Source organism: Suricata suricatta, chromosome 5 (assembly GCF_006229205.1).
Source record: "Suricata suricatta isolate VVHF042 chromosome 5, meerkat_22Aug2017_6uvM2_HiC, whole genome shotgun sequence".
Classification (NCBI taxonomy): domain Eukaryota; kingdom Metazoa; phylum Chordata; class Mammalia; order Carnivora; family Herpestidae; genus Suricata; species Suricata suricatta.
This window is the reverse complement of record NC_043704.1, coordinates 119,424,908-119,443,358: the sequence shown is the minus strand read 5'-3', so window position 1 is coordinate 119,443,358 and position 18,451 is coordinate 119,424,908. Positions and strand designations below refer to the sequence as shown.

The 18,451-nt window shown below is 35.8% G+C and overlaps 1 protein-coding gene and 1 long non-coding RNA gene across 4 annotated transcripts in view; one reads left to right on the top strand and one right to left on the bottom strand.

Moving 5' to 3' along the window:
- The window catches only part of RASA2 (RAS p21 protein activator 2), a 102,545-nt gene that overhangs the window by 66,141 nt on the left and 17,953 nt on the right, over positions 1 to 18,451 (top strand). For 2 of the 3 annotated variants that reach the window (XM_029940149.1, XM_029940148.1), the window contains 10 exons: positions 235 to 391; positions 696 to 844; positions 1,483 to 1,597; positions 2,273 to 2,347; positions 3,029 to 3,152; positions 5,635 to 5,741; positions 8,385 to 8,468; positions 9,094 to 9,171; positions 12,724 to 12,797; positions 13,354 to 13,463. In XM_029940149.1, coding sequence (XP_029796009.1) covers positions 235 to 391; positions 696 to 844; positions 1,483 to 1,597; positions 2,273 to 2,347; positions 3,029 to 3,152; positions 5,635 to 5,741; positions 8,385 to 8,468; positions 9,094 to 9,171; positions 12,724 to 12,797; positions 13,354 to 13,463 — 1,073 coding nt within the window. The remainder of the gene's footprint in view (positions 1 to 234; positions 392 to 695; positions 845 to 1,482; positions 1,598 to 2,272; positions 2,348 to 3,028; positions 3,153 to 5,634; positions 5,742 to 8,384; positions 8,469 to 9,093; positions 9,172 to 12,723; positions 12,798 to 13,353; positions 13,464 to 18,451) is intronic. The other variant, XM_029940151.1, reaches the window with a different exon arrangement.
- LOC115292190 overlaps positions 1 to 18,451 on the bottom strand; it is a 44,624-nt gene that overhangs the window by 21,776 nt on the left and 4,397 nt on the right. The window lies entirely within an intron of this gene.

Genomic DNA, 18,451 nt, shown 5'->3' with positions numbered 1-18,451 from the left:
CAATGCTATTGCTGGGTCATAAGGGAGTTCTATCGATAGTTTTTTGAGGAACCTCCACACTGTTTTCCAGAGCGGCTGCACCAGTTTACATTGCCACCAGCAGTGTAAGAGGGTGCCCATCTCTCCACACCCTCTCCAACATGGCTTAGGGTTTTTATAGCTGAGCTGTTTGTTTCCCTCACTGACCTGGATGCTCATGCTCATCTCATGGAATTGATTGTATTTTTACTTTAGGTACTTGCTACAGCCAAGAGACAATGGAAACAAGTCATCTAAAACTGATGATCTGGGGTCTCTCCGATTAAATATATGTTATACAGAAGACTATGTACTTCCTTCAGAATACTATGGTCCTTTGAAAACTTTGCTGCTAAAGTCACCGGATGTTCAGGTACTTTAAAAATCTTAAGTGTATGATTTAATATGGAAAGGCTAAAATAATTCCATAAATGATAAGGAAAAGATTTCAGAGTATCAAGTTTTATTACAGTAGTCCATATAGTTATCTGAACCACAGTACTGTGATTCCATTAAGTGCTTGAAATTTCATCTCTGAGAAAAGTTGAAAAAATTAAATATTCTATACAATAGTAATAGTCTGTGAATATGCTTGAGTTGCTTTTTCAGGCTAGTAATTGAACATTTAGTCATGTTTCCTTGATTTTGTGCTTGTTTTCTGCCTTTCTATGTTCTAGCCGATATCTGCCTCAGCTGCTTACATTTTGGGTGAAATCTGTCGAGATAAAAATGATGCTGTTTTGCCCCTTGTCCGACTGCTGCTGCACCATGATAAACTTGTTCCTTTTGCCACTGCAGTGGCTGAATTAGACTTGAAGGATACACAGTAAGAGTTATATTAAAATGTTAATTATGTTTGTTAAAATTGGATTCTAGTTTGCCAAATTGTTTTTGTAATTTGAGTTCTTTTGTGTTGACCACCCTCACTGGATAAGAGTCTGAAAAGAACTGCTTAGCTAGCAATAAAAGGCAGGTCAAGTTAGCAAATGATATTCACCAACAGCAATGTTAACAGTTAATGCAGCATTTTTTTTTTTATTCAGTATTGAAATTTCCTCCAACTAATCTTTGCTGCTGCTTGTAATGATTCACATCATGAATAAAATTCCAGGTCAGAGAGTTTTTTTCCCACCTCACCCATTATGTATCATATATATGACATTATGAAAAGCAGGTCGCTTCCCATTCCTGCCATTATACTGTCTTAAACACACACACATACACATTCTCTCTCTCTCTACTTTTGTAGTTTATAAATATACTTTGCTTTTTTTTTTAACTTATTTTCTTATTTCTGGTGAGTAGTTTTGGTAAATTTGAAAATCCCAATGGCAGCCAGCTTTTAAATGGATGGTAAAAATTACTAAAGTTATATGTTTAACCAGAGTCACATATCTTGTATTATTGATTTCATAGCCTTTGTTTACTACATTTGGTTTCACCTTATATCTGTTTGTATTTCAGGGATGCAAACACAATTTTTAGAGGAAATTCCTTGGCTACCCGATGTCTGGACGAGATGATGAAAATAGTGGGAGGGCACTACCTGAAAGTAACATTAAAACCTATTCTAGATGAGGTACAGGATATTACTCTGATAATAATAGTCTGTGTGGCCTTATGAAATAGTATCCCCTTCAGCAAGTTACCTAGTGACAGGAATGATACACCTGTTCACATATTACTGAAAGAATAAGACTGAACACTTCAGAAGTAAAGTAAATGATTTACCTTTTCATCATTGGATTTTTTTAAACTTTTTGTGTGTGTGTCTTTTATTTATTTTTGAGAGACACAGAGAGATAGCTCGAGCAGGGGGAGGGTCAGAGAGAGAGGGAGATACAGAATGCGAAGCAGGCTCCAGGCTCTGAGCCAGCTGTCAGCACAGATCCCGACGCGAGGCTCAAACCCACGAACCGTGAGATCATGAGCTGAGCCGAAGCTGGACACTTAACCAACTGAGCCACCCAGGCGGCCCCCCATCATTAGATTTTTACTTGAAGGGCACATTGAATATAATCTACATAATTTTTATTGTTGTTACTGGATTTCTGTTTTTATCTAGTTTCAGATATGTGAGAAATAAATTTTATCAGTTCTTTCGGAGTATAGTATACATTGTCTCTGGATGGGGATTATAAACTTTGTTACAATTTTAACTTTTAAAAATTGTATTATCAGAAAAATAAGTTATTTTCATTTTGCAAAATTATTTAGAAAAGAGCATTAAATGAAAAATTAATTTATTTTCCAGATATGTGAATCCTCAAAATCCTGTGAAATTGATCCTATTAAATTGAAAGAGGGAGATAATGTAGAAAATAATAAGGTAAGTCCTTGTTATCTTTATGACTACATTAAAATGGGCCTTCTCCCATACGTGATCTTCCATAATGCTTTCGGGAAGGATATAGTGCTTTTTATTCTTTACTTAATGCTCATACTATTAGCAGCATTTCCCACGTCTGGTTTTTAGAATATTGTTATTTCCTCATTGGTATTCACTTTATTTTTGTTCTTGATTATCTCTCTTTGGCTCTAGTAACAGTAGGTGGAGTAAGGCTGTATCTAGTTGCAGCCTCCATTCTGGCCATTACTTTAGGGTCAGACTGGTCAGGCTAAGTGGCACAATGACTTGGTCAGTCAGCATTTTCGTTGTCTCTGGGAAAACGATGATGTTAGAGTCACAAGTTTTCTTTGCAGTAGATAAAATTGCCACAGTGTCCATGTGCCTGCATATCTGAGTTATTTCCCTGATTTCTCTTCAGATCATTTTATTCTCTGTTACTTCTTATGAAGTTTCTTCCATACATTCACCAGTTATATTTAGCTAATCTCAATCTAATTTGTTAAATGAAGTCATGGTGTAAATTGTCCTTTAACTGAGTGTGTTTAGATAAAAGTGAAGCAGAACTTCAGAATACCAGATAGTAACTGCTGAATCTCATTTTCACTGCATTGTTTTCTGTAAAGGTTAAAATCCTGTTGTTTACCTTGTTCAATCCTACAGGAGAATCTGCGCTACTATGTAGACAAGTTATTCAGTACAATTGTAAAATCAAGTATGAGCTGCCCCACTGTAATGTGTGATACCTTTTATTCCCTAAGGCAAATGGCTACTCAGAGATTTCCTAGTAAGTGCCTTGTTTTACTAAAACATGCCATTTCTTTTTCTGTTTTGGATATTTTTGTGTAGATTTACTGTGGATTTGGCTTATGACAAATGTTTAAGGTTTATAGGTACAGCCTTTTCAAAATAACGATAGCTTTTTTATGAAACATCTGCTTTAATTTCCTTATAATCTCAAAACATACATTATTTTATTTCAATATAAAGACAACTTTATACAAAGAGCAAATTTAAAATTTAATCACCATTATTTTTAAGAAAGGCAAACATTTAGAAATGTAACATAATAAGGGACGGCCCAGTGGTGCAGTGGATAACGTGTCGGACTACAGATCAGAAATGTAACATAATAAACATTTATACTAGGTAATTATAAATAAATATTTATATTAGGTCCTTATAAATAAACACTTATATTAGGTACTTATGAGATTGCTAACATAATAAACAAAACACCTTTGTAATTTGTACCAACTACCTTTTTCACTTCCATGCATCTAAATAATGAGAACTTTTAGTTCAGTGCAACTGTGACTAGATTTGACAGTTTGAGAATGCTAAGGTTTTGGTGGTGGGACAATTTTACAGAAATGTTTGGAGATAATTAGAAACATCTCTGTTGAAATCGACATAGAAATTTGAATATGCATCAATTGATACATGCTTTAATTTTTGCAAAAGCAGCTATGTCTCAAGGCTTTGTTTAGAAACTTTGCTATCTCTGATTGTCAGTATTTGGATTTGCCCTAATTATATGCATCTCTGATAAGTAAATAAATTTGCTATAGCTTTCTTTCCAGATATGCCTATAATAGGGAGAAGGGAAAGGAGGTAAGATAGCTACTTAAATTATTAGTCTTACTCAGCTGTGTGGTGTGAGAGTTTAAGTGTATTTCTGTAACCATCTGAAGAAATCTTGCTGATTTATCACGCTCTTTGAAGTGTATGTGTATGTATGTGCACACACAGTGTGTACAGTTACCTGCTCCTCCACTAAATTTACCCAGTAGAGTAAAGTTATAGGGCTGAATTGTCTAACTAACATGTATATAAATTCAGACCTAGATGTCTTTGCTAATTCCATTAAAGACATAAGCAGTCAACTTCAAGTATGTATACTAAATCTAGTTTTTACAACACAAATAAGGGGAGCAGAGACATAAACATATGGCAAGACGCTCACTGAAATTATACTTTTAAATTAGAGAGCTAAATCATGACACGCACATTGAGTAGTATGTGAACACACACAGTCCTATTCTCGTGCCTACACAACTGTATGTATCTCCTCCTCTCATGTCCACAGCCACTGTATGCATGATCTCCTGCTCTCATGTTCACACTCTCTCATAGGTACTGCTCTCCTTAGGAAAATAATGAAACTGAGGGTTAGAAAGGTTATGACATGGCCAGCAGACAAGGTCTAAGGTTCAAGACATGGCCAGCAGACAAGAAGGGTCTTCAGCTTGGGTCTGGTTTATTCCAAAACATACAAAACATACAATAGTCATTGTACTTTATACCACCCAGTGATCTTGGCCTTAAAATAGGTTTAATTCTGATTATAGAAATGATCCCAAAACACATTTTGTGGCTTTTTATAAATGCAAATGTGTCTTTTTTACTCTTCTTTTTGTTGGCTTTAATGTTAATACGTTCTCATGTCCTCAGTAGACTACAGTAGTGATAGTTTTGTTGTCATAAAATATTTCATATTTTCCCATTTGTTCCTTTGTTACCCTGGGAAGATGAGTGGAGAGTCAGGGAGGAGACATTGAGTGGACAGCAGTTCTTAAAGAAGCACAGGTTAAATGACTTGCCCGTGATTACCTGCTGAGTGACTTAGAAGAGTTAAAACTCAAACCAAAACAGACTTTTTCCCCCTCACCACCTGTATCTCTGTCATCTGTTAAGTGTTGACTCCAGTCTGAAACAGAAGCTGTAGGTGACGTGACAAAAACAAAAGTTGTCTTCAGTTCATCTTCATTTTTATAGGGAATATTGATAGCTTTTTTAAGGGAAAGATTTTCACTTAGTTTTTATTGCATTGTCTTTGATATTATCAAGACTCTTGAGGGGAAAATTGAAACAATATCCTAGAACTGAAAATGACTATCCTAGTCTGAAGGGTTTCAGTGTTACCACTAGGTAGTGCTAGATACTACTTTATTATTGCAATCTCAGGAGTCTCTTCTTGCAGATGAGCAAAGAAGTATTTTCAAAGTAAAATATTTCTGAAGATCTGGTAGCTTTGCCTTTCATTTTATTAATTATTTTTTATTATTCCTTTCAAATTTTTTAGTCAGAGAATTTTTTCCTGTAATTTAGTCATAACCATTACTATCATTTCATCAACCCAATCCCCACTAGACAAATTATATTGACCTCCTATTTAGTTATGTTTTTTCCAAGATTTTTTACTTTGTCATCTTTGTTTTTCAATTCAGTGTTTTTGTGCATGACATTTCCGCATTTTTTTCCTGCAGATGACCCTCATGTTCAGTATTCTGCAGTGAGCAGCTTTGTATTTCTTCGTTTCTTTGCTGTAGCCGTAGTATCACCTCATACTTTTCATTTGCGACCTCATCATCCAGTAAGTGTTGTTCTTCTCAAAGCTTTATTCCATTTTTATTTATTTTCATTAAAATAAAAAAAGATAAAATAACAAGCCGGTTTCACTTGCTTTCTTGTAACTGGTACTTAAATTTACTGGGCATTTTTCTTGGCCATTTCAGCCTTTCAGAGAAGGCTAAAAATTCTGTGTTTTGTTGTTATTCAAAAGATGTGACACAAGAGTAATAAAATGTGGATCGTTGTTGAAGCTTGATGATAGTTGCAAAGAAGATCCATTATATTTACCCTCTGCTATCGTGGGTTTGTATATAAATTTCCATAACAGTAGGGTTGTTGTGGGGTTTTTTTTTTCAAGAGTTACAGGTTTAGTTTAATCTTACAGGTATTTTTAAATCTCACAGAAATTTGAAAAGATTTCTTTCTGAAGGTGTAGAAACTTTGGAACATAAATTGTTTGGTATCTCCATATTTTTACCTTTTATCCACCTGATGATATGTGAGATTTAAAACTTTAAAAACACTCTGAAATCCTATTTAATTATTTATATCTGAATGTGTTCTGTGTAGATCTGTTTCTTAACATTTTAAAACTCATATTTTTTGCTGTTTATTTCTTTCTCATACAAAATATTTTTGCTGATTCATTTTAACCTTTTATATTCTAAATGTTTTATAATCTTATCTAATTGCTTTCATTGCTAATTTGTGCAACAAATAATAGTAAGAGCCAACATTTATTTAGGGCTTTGTACTAGGCCATCTTCTAAGTACTTTGTGTTTAACTTACTCAGTCCTCCCAATAATGTCAATTCTATTATCGTCCCCATTGGCAGATAAGAAAATTGCAACTGAGTGATTTCTCCACAGTCACGTAGCTGATGAAATATGATTTGATCTCACTCAGTTTGAACTGAATTGGACTGGAAAGCTATCTCCTTCAGGTCTCCCAGTCTTTGAGCTCACCCCTGTTCTTTCCTGCCTTTTAGGCAGTAAGGTTTTCAAACACCTGTTATGTGGCCAACACTGGTGCTCAGCACTGGTGATGTGGTGCTGAGGAAGACACTCTCTGCCCTTAGAAAACCTAACTAATTCAGGGTAAGGAAGACACATGGGTTTTGGAGTTAAACTGGGCTTTGAAGGCCACCCCTCTTTTTCACAATTGCACGACATTGCCCACTCATTTACCTCTGAGAACTGAATAGAACCATGCTGCTGTTGCAGCAGCACACCCTTTCTTTCCAAAGGACAAACAGTCTGTGAGTAGCTGCAGCAGAGAGTGGGCCAGTGTCCTTTTGTTCACAGGACTGTGCAGAATTCTGGGTCACAGCATTCTGGATATAAACAGGACTCCTACCTCAGGGCTTGTGACTCTGCCTTGTATTCAGACTTGGATTTGCATATTTTGTAACAGATGTTGCAATAAAGTCATTCTAGCCACAAACTTCATGTTACTTTAGATCACTTTCCCAGTCAGTGCTAGAAGGACTGGTTCATACTGTGTCATGTACCTTTATTTAGTTTGCTTTTAACTGTAAACTTACCCCTCTTCTTAAGAACTTTTCATGCTAATTGGGAGAATAGGGCAGATACATAGGATATATAATCTAAAACTGGTACCTGATTAGTACCAAGTTAAGGACTTTAGACAATTCATACTATAGAGACCTCAAGGTGATGGCATTGTCAAGACCAGTATTGAAAGTTACAGAGTGGTTGGGGAGGGAAACCAATTAATGGTTGTTGGATTTACATTTAGAAGTTTTTGATTTTTGAGAAGCCAGTTTTAGTAGAGTAGAAGAAAATCAGATTGCAAAAGATTAAAAAATAGGTAAATGTGGTTTTTACCTAGTAAATCTATGAAGAGAGAGAGAGAATCCCAAGCAGGCTCCATGCTCAGCATAGAGCCTGATGCAAGCAAGGCTCAATCCCATGACCCCGGGATCATGACCTGAGCCCAAGTCAAGAGTCAGACAGTCAACCAACTGAGCTACCCAGGCGCCCCTGAATAATTATTTTAAAACACTAATTTTTAGGGGCGCCTGGGTGGCTCAGTCGTTTACACCTCCAACTTTGGCTCAGGTCAGATCTCATGTTCATGGGTTCGAGCCCCACATCAGGCTCTGTGCTAACATCTAGCTCAGGGCCTGGAGCTTGCTTCCGGTTCTGTGTCTCCTTCTCTCTCTGCCCCTCCCCCTCTCATGCTCTGTCTCTCTCTGTATCAAAAATAAATAAAACATTAAAAAGATTTAAAAATAAATAAATAAATAAATAAAACACTAATTTTTAGGGATACCTGAGTGGCTCACTTGGTTGAGCGTCCAACTCTTAATTTTGGCTCAGGTCATGATCTCACAATTTGTGAGTTTGAGTCCCACATCAGTCTCCATTAACTAAAGTATGGCTTTCAGAAGTAACACATCATTGAATACAATCACTCTGGGAAGAATTATAAGTTACATCTGGTTTCTTCAGTCTCTCAATTCCTTGGTCTGGTAAACTGTGCCCATCATAAGCTAGATTTTAACTACATTAGTGGTTTGAATGAACATTTTTAAATCACTGCTTTAAAGCAGTGTAACCTGTTCACTCTATTTTACCTTTTACACAAATTCTGTTTCCTAAAAACTTAACAGGAGTTTTGTGTCTCTCTTACATTCTTTAGGATGCACAGACAATTAGAACATTAACTCTCATCTCAAAAACCATTCAAACACTGGGGAGCTGGGGGAGTCTGTCCAAAAGCAAGGTAAGCCCTTACAATTTCTGCTTTGTGGTCACACTTCTGTTTTCCTTTTCCTTTTTTCTTTTTTAACTTGAGAGAGTGCAAGCACATATAAGAGTGGGGGTGGGGGTGGGCAGAAGGAGAGGGGTGGGGAGAGAGACTCTTCAGCAGGCTCCATGCATGAGATCATGACCTGAGCTGAAATCGAGTCAGACGCTTAACTTACTAAGCCACCCTCACGCCCCTATATATACACTTGTAAATGTTATTATATCTTATGATCCCGTCTGTCTCACTCATTGCCTTCCAAATTGAAAACAAAACCAAACCAAAAATACATATACACAGATGCAGTCGCTGTCTTTTAGCTAGCTGCTGTGTCTTAGTCATCTGTTAAAGACGTTTCATTTAAACTAATATATCTGAGCAGAGTAGAGTCTAGTGAACAGATGCAAGAACCTTCTATTAATGTGTTTGTGCCATATCATCTAACAGCTGTTGAAAGAAATCCCACTCCCAAGTCCTATGACTCTCTTGAAATATATGATTGATTCCTTTCAGGCCTTAATCCTCAGCTTTAAAATACAGTTCATTATATCCTTAGTTCTCTATTTAACATGCATGAATTCTGTGTGTTTTTTTTTCCTAGTCAAGTTTCAAAGAGACATTCATGTGTGAATTTTTCAAAATGTTTCAAGAAGAAGGATATATTATAGCAGTTAAAAAGGTATGATTGTTTTACTCTGGGAATAGTAACATTTCTTATTATATAGCATTGGGGAAATAGCATTTCATATTATTCCTGGAAGTCAATCCCCAGTTTAAAAAAATAATGTTAAACTGTACATCAAATGTCAAAGAGCTGTCTTTTTCTTCCTTTCTTCTACTGTACAGAACTATGGAATTTTTAGCTGTGGAAATACCTAAATGTTTAACTTCAGCTGCTACTGCCAGTGTCTCAGTAACACAAATTACAAATAGCTAGATTTAGTGTTTCTTAAGAGCAGCACTGTTGACAGTTGGGTCAGATAATTCTTGATTATGATGGGCTATCTTGTGCATTTGTAGGCGTTTAGCAGCATCCTTGGCCTGTACGAATTAGATGCCAGCAAGATGCTTTTAGTTTTGATAATCAGAAATGTCTCTAAACATTGCCAAAGTACCCCCAAGGACAAAATTGCTTCTGATCAAGAACCTCTGGTCTAGGGATATGAAGCCTGATGTATAGTAAAAAATACATGAAATATCAAACATTTTGTAAAATACAGCAGACTTACGGTAGTAACCTGAGGAAAGTTACTGTAAGTTAAAATATACAGAAGACTACAGTATTTAATGTCCTAACGTGAGGTTGATAACATACAAAAATTGCTGTACTTAGAAATTGAGAATGTTTTGAAAGGATTAATTCCTTGAGTCTTTTTTTTAAGTTTATTTATTAATTTTGGGGGGTGGGCAGAGAGAAAGGGAGAGAGAGAATCCCAAGCAGGCTTCTCACTGTCAACACAGAGCTTAACGTGGGGCTTGATTTCACAAACCGTGAGATTATGACCTGAATCAAAACTGAGTCAGATGCTTAACTAGCTGAACCACCCAGGCACCCAAATTTCTTAAGTCCTAAGTGATCCTAAATAAAATGTAGCATTATTATAAAACCCTAAAATTTGTAAAGTTATTTTGAAGTAATCTAAACTTGGCTTAAAGGAAGGTACTGTATTTTATTTATCACAATTCTGATTCATTATGAATCAAAACTAGGCCAAATTTTAAAGATACCATTCAATTTCTGTAGCATGATTGGTTCACAGTTGTCTACCAGGAGTATATTTTGTTGAAGTATATGTTTGCAATTTTTTGTGTATGCTTAGAATTCTTACAGGGAGTCCATAAATGAAAATGATGAGTTTTTAAAAAATAAAGCCAGTTGGAATTTTTCATCTAGAATAGTGCAAGTTCAACCAAAATCGTTTTAAGCAATCACTGAAGGCTTTTGAGGAGTAAGCCTTTCAAATGAAAAGGCAGAGGAAAAACTGCCCTTTCATTTATAGGACATTGTTGAAACATTTGTGGGACAGTGTAGGCAGACTTTTGTTGGCAAGATTATGATATACTGTCTTTTGTTTTAGGGTTGTTTTCCCCTTTTTTATGACCTTATGGTAGCAGCTGATTTTTTCTCCCCTGATACAATCGGAATATGTAGAGTTGATAATGTCAGTGGAGAAAGTAGTTAAGGGTGCCAGAAGGTTAGCCTGTTCCTGATCTGCCCTGTGTCACCCACTCACATTCTTCTGGACTGTCACCGTAGTACATTTCCTGTGTCCAATTTGATTCTAGACTCCTAAACTAGCATAGGATATTTTGTCCTAATCTAAGAGTTTTCTTTTATTATTTACTTGCTAAGTCTGTATGTGTGCGTCGCTAGAAAGTGTAAAAGCCTCTGAAGCCCAGTTTCTTATTTTGTATTGGTGTGTTATTCCCATAGACTCTAGGAAGGGTAACCTGGATGGTTCTATACACAGAGTGACCATATAATTTAGTGTCCAAACCTGGACACTTAAAAGAGTGAAAATGAGCACTGTTGATCACAGCTGCAGGGAAGGGTGGCCCTGAGCAAATACCTGTCTTCACCCTGCCTGTGGTCCGTCTTAATTACTGTGTTCTTTCACTTGACATAATTGTATTTACCTCATAGCTCCTTAGAAATAAAACAAATACTAGATGTAATAATTATCATAAGTAAATAGTAAATATTTTTCAAATACACAGATCAGTGCCTTCGGGCAAATACTGAGAAATAAAATATTGAAATATTCTAATAAGTCTCTTACCCTCCATTATATATATGTTATAGACAGTCCCTCTATGAGAACTGGAGATCGGGTAGGACACTTCTTTAGTTCCCTTGTGTCCTTGTTTTATATCACCACGTATAATGCAAAAGGATCTCTGTTCTTCCTTTACTTACCAAGATTTTCTTCTTACATCCCAGAAGTAAAATTAGAAAAAATTTAAATGGGGCTTCTCGTGGGCAGTCTATAGCCAATCTTAAGAAAATGTGACTGCCCACAAATTCTAGTTTAGATTAGGCATTCGTGCCTCAGTGTCATCCCTATTGGAATGTACTTTTTGTTTTGTTTTTTTTTAAGTCCCAAGTGAGACTTAGAAAACATAGAAAAGTATAAAGGAAAAACCAAGGACTAAACAAATAGGCAGTTCATTTATGGGGCAAGATAGGACTCCTCTCTAAGAACAAGGGTTGTCTCTTGAAATACTAATTTCTCTTTTCCATGAAGAGAAGCCACATTCTAGAAAGCCTTCACCAGTCAGGCATCTCCATGAAGCTAACTGCTCTTCACAGGGGTGGCCTGCCATTGCTAGAGATGGGTGCTCCAATTTACTTGAGCCACCACATTCCCATACTCCTCCTAGGAAGTTTGTAGATGGCAATTAGATTTCCAGGCTATTCCAGAGAACCCAATTACACTTCAGTCATAATTATGGAATACTGTTTCTCTAGGCTAAAGTCAGTTATGTGTAATACAAGTCAGCAAAATCTTTTCTAGAACAGAGTGAATATTCTTCTCTGTTTTTGTTTTTACAGCCCTTTAAAAATATAAAAACCGTTCTTAACTCACAACTCTTCTAAAAACAGGCTGCAGGTTGAATTTGGCCCACTGAACCATAATTTAGGGATCCCTGACTTACAGTATAGGTTCACAATCCTGTATCTAAAATCTTTGGGACCAGAAATATTTCAGAATTCAGTTTTTCAGAATTTTGAAAGATAATAGGTATATGCTGTATATTATATTACACACAGTGTGGCCTGGCATAATACCCCATTATCAAACACATTATATAGTACGATGTGTGAATATTCACCCTAAGTAGGATAAATACAGACTATTAATAGCCTTTGCTAGTTCAGATTAAGTTGTACCTCTAAATGAGTTTACTGTAAATAAAAAACAACAAAAACAACTCTTTATTCACAGCTTTGTAGATTTCAGAATTGTAGTTTAGGGATTGTAGATTGAGCTATTTTTATAGAGAAGCATATTCTGAGTTTAAGTAACTTGAGAATAAACTTTTTAGAATACCTATCCAATGTGTAACTTAAGACTTTCTCTACAATTAAATATGTGTTTTGTTTTAGAAGTTATGATTATGTATATTCCTCAATAAAGAACTTTACAGTATTATTAATGATAATTAAAATAAACTGAATTTTTGATGTATATTATCACAAAGTATAATTTTTGCCCATTTCCCTGTTTAGTTCTTGGATGAAATTTCATCTACTGAAACTAAAGAGTCCAGTGGTACGAGTGAGCCTGTGCACCTGAAAGAAGGGTAATTTAATGAATTTAGAGATTAAGATCACGTGTCAGAATAGACGTTACGTAAGTACAAAAAGCATGAGTCTGGAGGTGAGAAAATCCAGGTTTTGTTCCATCTTAGAACTGCCTAGTAACATCCATCAGGTAAGTTACAGTAGCATATGAACTTCATTCCAGATGGACATGATTCCTTCTCCATACAGTCCTATAGTAGTTTTACAAGTAGAATGAAGTTATGGGTATTAGAGTAGTACTTTGAAAAAGCACTTCAGTCTTGAAGTAGTGTTCTTGAAGTAGTGTTATCATTGGAAATTAAAGGGGAACTTTAGTTAAAGTTTGGCCCTTTTAGGTCTGAATAGCAGAGTTCTAAATATTAAATTAGTTAAAAGTTTAATTCTCTTAGCATGGCCAAAATAAATGCAAAAGTTATAGATAACAAAGACATTTTCACATTTGTAATATAATCTTATGCAGCCTTTAATGTCATTTAAAATTAAAGAACAATTCTTTGTTTTGGATGAACTACTTTAATATTTGTGGCTAAATTTTTACATCTGTTGTTTTGGCAGTGAGATGTATAAAAGAGCTCAGGGAAGAACTCGGATTGGGAAAAAGAATTTCAAGAAGCGGTGGTTCTGCTTAACAAGCAGAGAGCTCACGTACCACAAACAGCCAGGTAGTTGTGTTTATGCTTTATTGTGGGTCTTTTCCTGGTTCTTGGTGAAGATTTCTTTTTTGCTGCTCAATGAAACTCTAGTGAACCTTTTCACTAATATTACTGTAGTTTCTAGTTTCTCACAGTGGTGCACACACACTAAGGATATAGTAGATACTTGACAAGTGACACCATGTAAGTTCCATTTTTTTCCTCACACGTTTGCTCTGTTTTCCACAAAAAAAAAAAAAAAAATCCCTGGTAAATCCCAGGATTTATTTAGAACTTGGAAATTTCTTTAACTCTCAGAGCCAAATTGGTAAGAATCAATGGTTAATAAGTGAGAGTATTTCATTGAGCTGCTGGGTAGTATCAGCCAGAGTTCTCCACAGTCACACCATGATTGTGATTCTTGTACAGTTATCATGTTCATTCTAGTCTGTTGGCCAAGCTGACTTCAAGATGGAAATTTTAATGACTTGTTTCCTGAGAAAGCACAGACAGGCTGTTTGAATAAAGAAAGCCGTCTTCCTACAGTGTGATTTGAAGGATTCAGAGAGGTAGAGTTTGTCCTTCAGTGGACTGGGACAGTGCTTAAAATCTCCACCTTTTAAGTTGATTCCTTTGGCATCAAGCATGATCCATAGAAGGCCTTTAGCTCCTCTTGGTATCATAGCAAGAAGAACTTAATATCTAAATCCTGGACCACATTTCATAGAATCCCATTTATTCAAGGTGATACAAAGAAGTTTACCTAACCAAAAAGGGGGAATAATTTTAAAACAGACAATAAGGTGCATACACCTGTTAAATATTTATGCATGTGTTTGCCACATTTTCTGATAGAGAACCAAGATCTTTTCTTTGAATATGGATCTATAGATTGGATTTCCCTTTGTCTTTCTTGTGCAAATATACCAGTAATGCATCAATTTTCTGGTTGTTGATTTCTTCAAAGTGAAGCCAGAACTTAAACACTTGAAAAGTAATCCAAGTACAGAATTTTACTAGCTTTCATGATCGTCACCCCTAATCTTTTACAGGTGTCTCACCGCCATATGAATCAACTTTATTTGTACAGGTGTGGGTCTCCTTTTTTTGACACTTTTCAGTGCACCTGCCTGATTTTCAAATAAACAAATCCCTTAGTAAGGGGCACTTATTTTGTCACTTTACATATATTTAAGTAAATTATAATGAGAACATGGAAAAATGGCTTAAACAGTTAAACAGGGAAACAAACCCTACAGAGTTGGTAAACAAAGCAGCCTAACCAATGGAAAGAGTAGGATGCAGGCTTAATAGATAGTAGCCTAGCAACCACAAGCATTCAGCATCCCATGAGCATCATTCATTAATGTTTCACAAGAACATGGAGAGTCCCTGTTAATCCATTAGCTCTCTTAGGTAAAGATCTGTTCAGAGAGCTTCCGCTATAAATTTTGAAATGGTAAAACAAACAACAGCTGTAGGGTATTTTCAAGAGAATGTAGATTCAGTTAAGTAGAATGCTTCAGTGGAGATTCTTGAAGAGCAGAGTGATAAGAAAACTTGCTTCATAATCCTTATTATGGTTCAACCGGAATGACTGCATATGGCTAATTGTATTAGTAAGATAGAAGAAACCAAAGGCATTTTTACTTTTAGTCACCAAGATAATTTGTTATGGCATATAAATAGTCTGATAACTAAAGAGCAATAGCTTACATTCTTAGCCTTCCAGTCACATTTTTTAAGCTAAATGTTTTGAATGTTTTAGAAGTTTATAGCTTATGTTGAATACTAAGTAAGTAAATGCTCTCACATATATAGCACCTTTTTAAAAATAGCTGTCATAATAGGCTAATTATGTTTACAGTAACAGTACATTGAAATAAAATTTAAGGTAAGTTTGTTCTCCATGATACATTAGCTATTTTTTTCCTCATTTAAAGTATTTTCCAATCTAAATATTCTAAAGTCCTTTTTGGCTTTAGAACTTTAAGAATCAAGTGATAGCTTTGGCCTCTTTCTCCAGAGAAATACAAACTGGACACAGAATTTTGCATATAATTTCAATGAGTTTGGAAATCCAAAGTTCACCTACGGTTCTTGAGAACCTCTGTTCTAGCTAATGATCCTATGAAGATAAAATTCTGTAGAATGATTAAGCTGCCCTAGGTATAAAATAGACAGAAATTAAATTGTTTTCAGGCCTTAAGAAATGTAACCTGTTGGAATGACCTTGGAGGAATAAACTCGCTTACATGAAATTTAAAGATTATTTACCAAAGCCTATAGTTTTAAGCATCCATGCTTTTTGTTTTGACTATTTTGATGAATTTTTCCAAAATGTATTACATGCTTCCCTGCCTTCTAAAAAAGAATTCATTGAACGTAAGTTAACATTTTCTAGATGACTCGCGGCTGCCATTGATAAGATTAATTATTATATAGTGCTTTGATTTAGTGATGTTTTCAGGGCCGCTTATGAGTGTGTGCAGCTGTTTATTCCCCAGCTAAAATGCCTTGGACTGCTGTGCTTTTTTGTGTCCTGTGTTTGCTTCATACAGTTTTTCTCTATCCTGTTTATATTTAGGCTGTTACCTTAAATTTCTTGTGCTGTCAGTGAACCATAATGTAACATCCCACTCCCACCTCCATCACTCAACTCCATTTTTTACTACACATATACTGTGAGTGAGGATACAGGTACTGTGTTTTGTTAAAATTATGCTTCAAATAAAAAGGCTTTGATGGAAGACATCAGGACTTTGCTCTCTGAAGAAAATGAATGGGCTTTGGGTTCTCTGGTTGTTCTGCAAATGTTTGGCTTACCTTTCTATCTCCTTGCTGTTTCTGGATAGCCAAGACAATCTCTTGCTACACTTGTTATATGAGTTTAGTGTGTGAAAGAGTGCATCCCAAATTTTCTATAATATAACTCTAAATCATTGGGTCTCTCACTCTATTCTCCTACTGGACACTAGTATTCTAAATCAAGTATTTATGCCACTTAGAATCAAATAGTATGGGTTTTTCCCAACTTACTGGAAAAGGGATTAAATAGAATTTTCTTAATTTTAAGGGTTTTTCCTAAGTAAATTATTAAGTTTTTGATGCCTGCTTACATAAATGCTAATAAGGAATATTCAACTTATCTTCATAAAACTAGATTAATGAGTGGCAAATGAAAATTATATGACACTCAATCAGCAATCAGTCACGATCATACTGACAGTTTTTTATGAACACGTGTGCTTGTGATTATGGGTTTATATTGCTATATTGCAATGTAGTCATCTTTTGTAAGTAAAAGTTTTTCTAATTGTATACTGAAATCAAATGAGTTATTGACCTTCCAGGCTCTCCCTTTTTCATCAGGCATTCAGCTGCACTTCACCAGACTGGCTCTTGCAGTTCCTTTAACTTGTGCTCTTTTACCTCCATGCTTTTGCATATGCTCTACCTAGAAGTTCCTGTCTCTCCTTCTTTACCTGTGTGATTTGTTATCCTTTAAGCCTCAGATCAAGATGAGCTCTTTATGGGAATCATTCATAAGCTTCTAGACACTTCAATTGAGCTTTTCTCTTATTCTGTTTTTTTATCCCCTTAGGAGTAATTCCTGTCACACTATGTCGTCCTTACTTTTGTCTGTCTCTTCCTCTAGTCTTTAAGATCCTCTATCGAAGACCATGTTTTTACTACCTCCATTAAGCCATGTAGTAAGTGTTTTTAATAAATGGTGTTCTTCAAAGAATACCATGTCTTCCAGATGTATTACCATCTGAATTACATTAAGAACCACTACTCTCAGTTTCTAAAATTTCCACCAAGAATACTAATGATATGTTATTAACAAATTCATCTCTGAAATTCCATTCTGTGTTCTCCAAACTTGATTAGATACTGTCCATTCTTGGGAGACCTGATATACACAGATACGTAGAGCCTGCACAATTTCCATGTGATAGCAAATGTTCCAGTTCAAATAGCATATGGACAAAATAAAAGAAATTTCGATGGCTTAAAAAAAATTTTTTTAATGTTTATTTATTTTTGAGAGATAGTGAGGGGGTGGGGCAGAAAGAGAGGGAGACAGAAAATTCCAAGCTTGGTCCGTGCTAACATCAGAAAGCCTAATGTGGGGCTCATACTCATGAACCACGAGGTCATGCCCTGAGCTGAAGTCAGTATGCTTAACCGACTCAGCCACCCAGGCACTACATTTAGGTTGACTTGGTTTTCACCTGTTCATATTTTTACACACAGGGTTCTGCAGTATATTTTCTTTGGTAGCTAATGGACACTTCATTGTTGCAGTCACACATTCATTCAATAAATATTTTATTGAATGCCTACTATGTGCCAGATGCTGTCCTTGGCTCTGGAGAAAACAGTAGTAAACAAAACATACCAAAATGCTTGCCCTCATGGAACTTCATAGCTTAATAGTGATTTATAATAAATTTTAACAAATTATATAGTATATTGGATGATTATAAATGAGATAGACAAAAATAAAGCAGGGAAATAGAATATAGAGCGTGATAGGCTTATGAGGAGAATTGTACTATTAAAAAGTCTACCATTGAGGGCATCACTAAAAAAATGACATTTGAGGGGCACCTGGGTGGCTCAGTCAGTTAAGTGTCTGACTTAGGCTCAGGTCATGATCTCACAGTTAGTGAGTTCGAGCCCCACATCGGGTTCTGTGCTGACAGCTCAGAGCCTGGAGCCTCTTTCAGATTCTATGTCTCCCTCTCTCTCTCTGCCCCTCCCCCACTTGTGCTCTGTCTCTGTCTCAAAAACAAAAAAAGTTTTAAAAAATGACATTTGAGTAAAAGTCTAAAGATGATGAAGGAGTGACTCAAGTGGATATCTGGGGTAATAGTGATGCATAGCTAACATCAGTCAGTACAGAGGCCCTGAAGCAGAAGCATGACTAAATATTCAAGAGACAAGAAAAAGCTCTTCTGGCTCTGGGGGAAAGAAAGCATAAAGTAGTAATCATAGGAACTTAGATCAAAGAG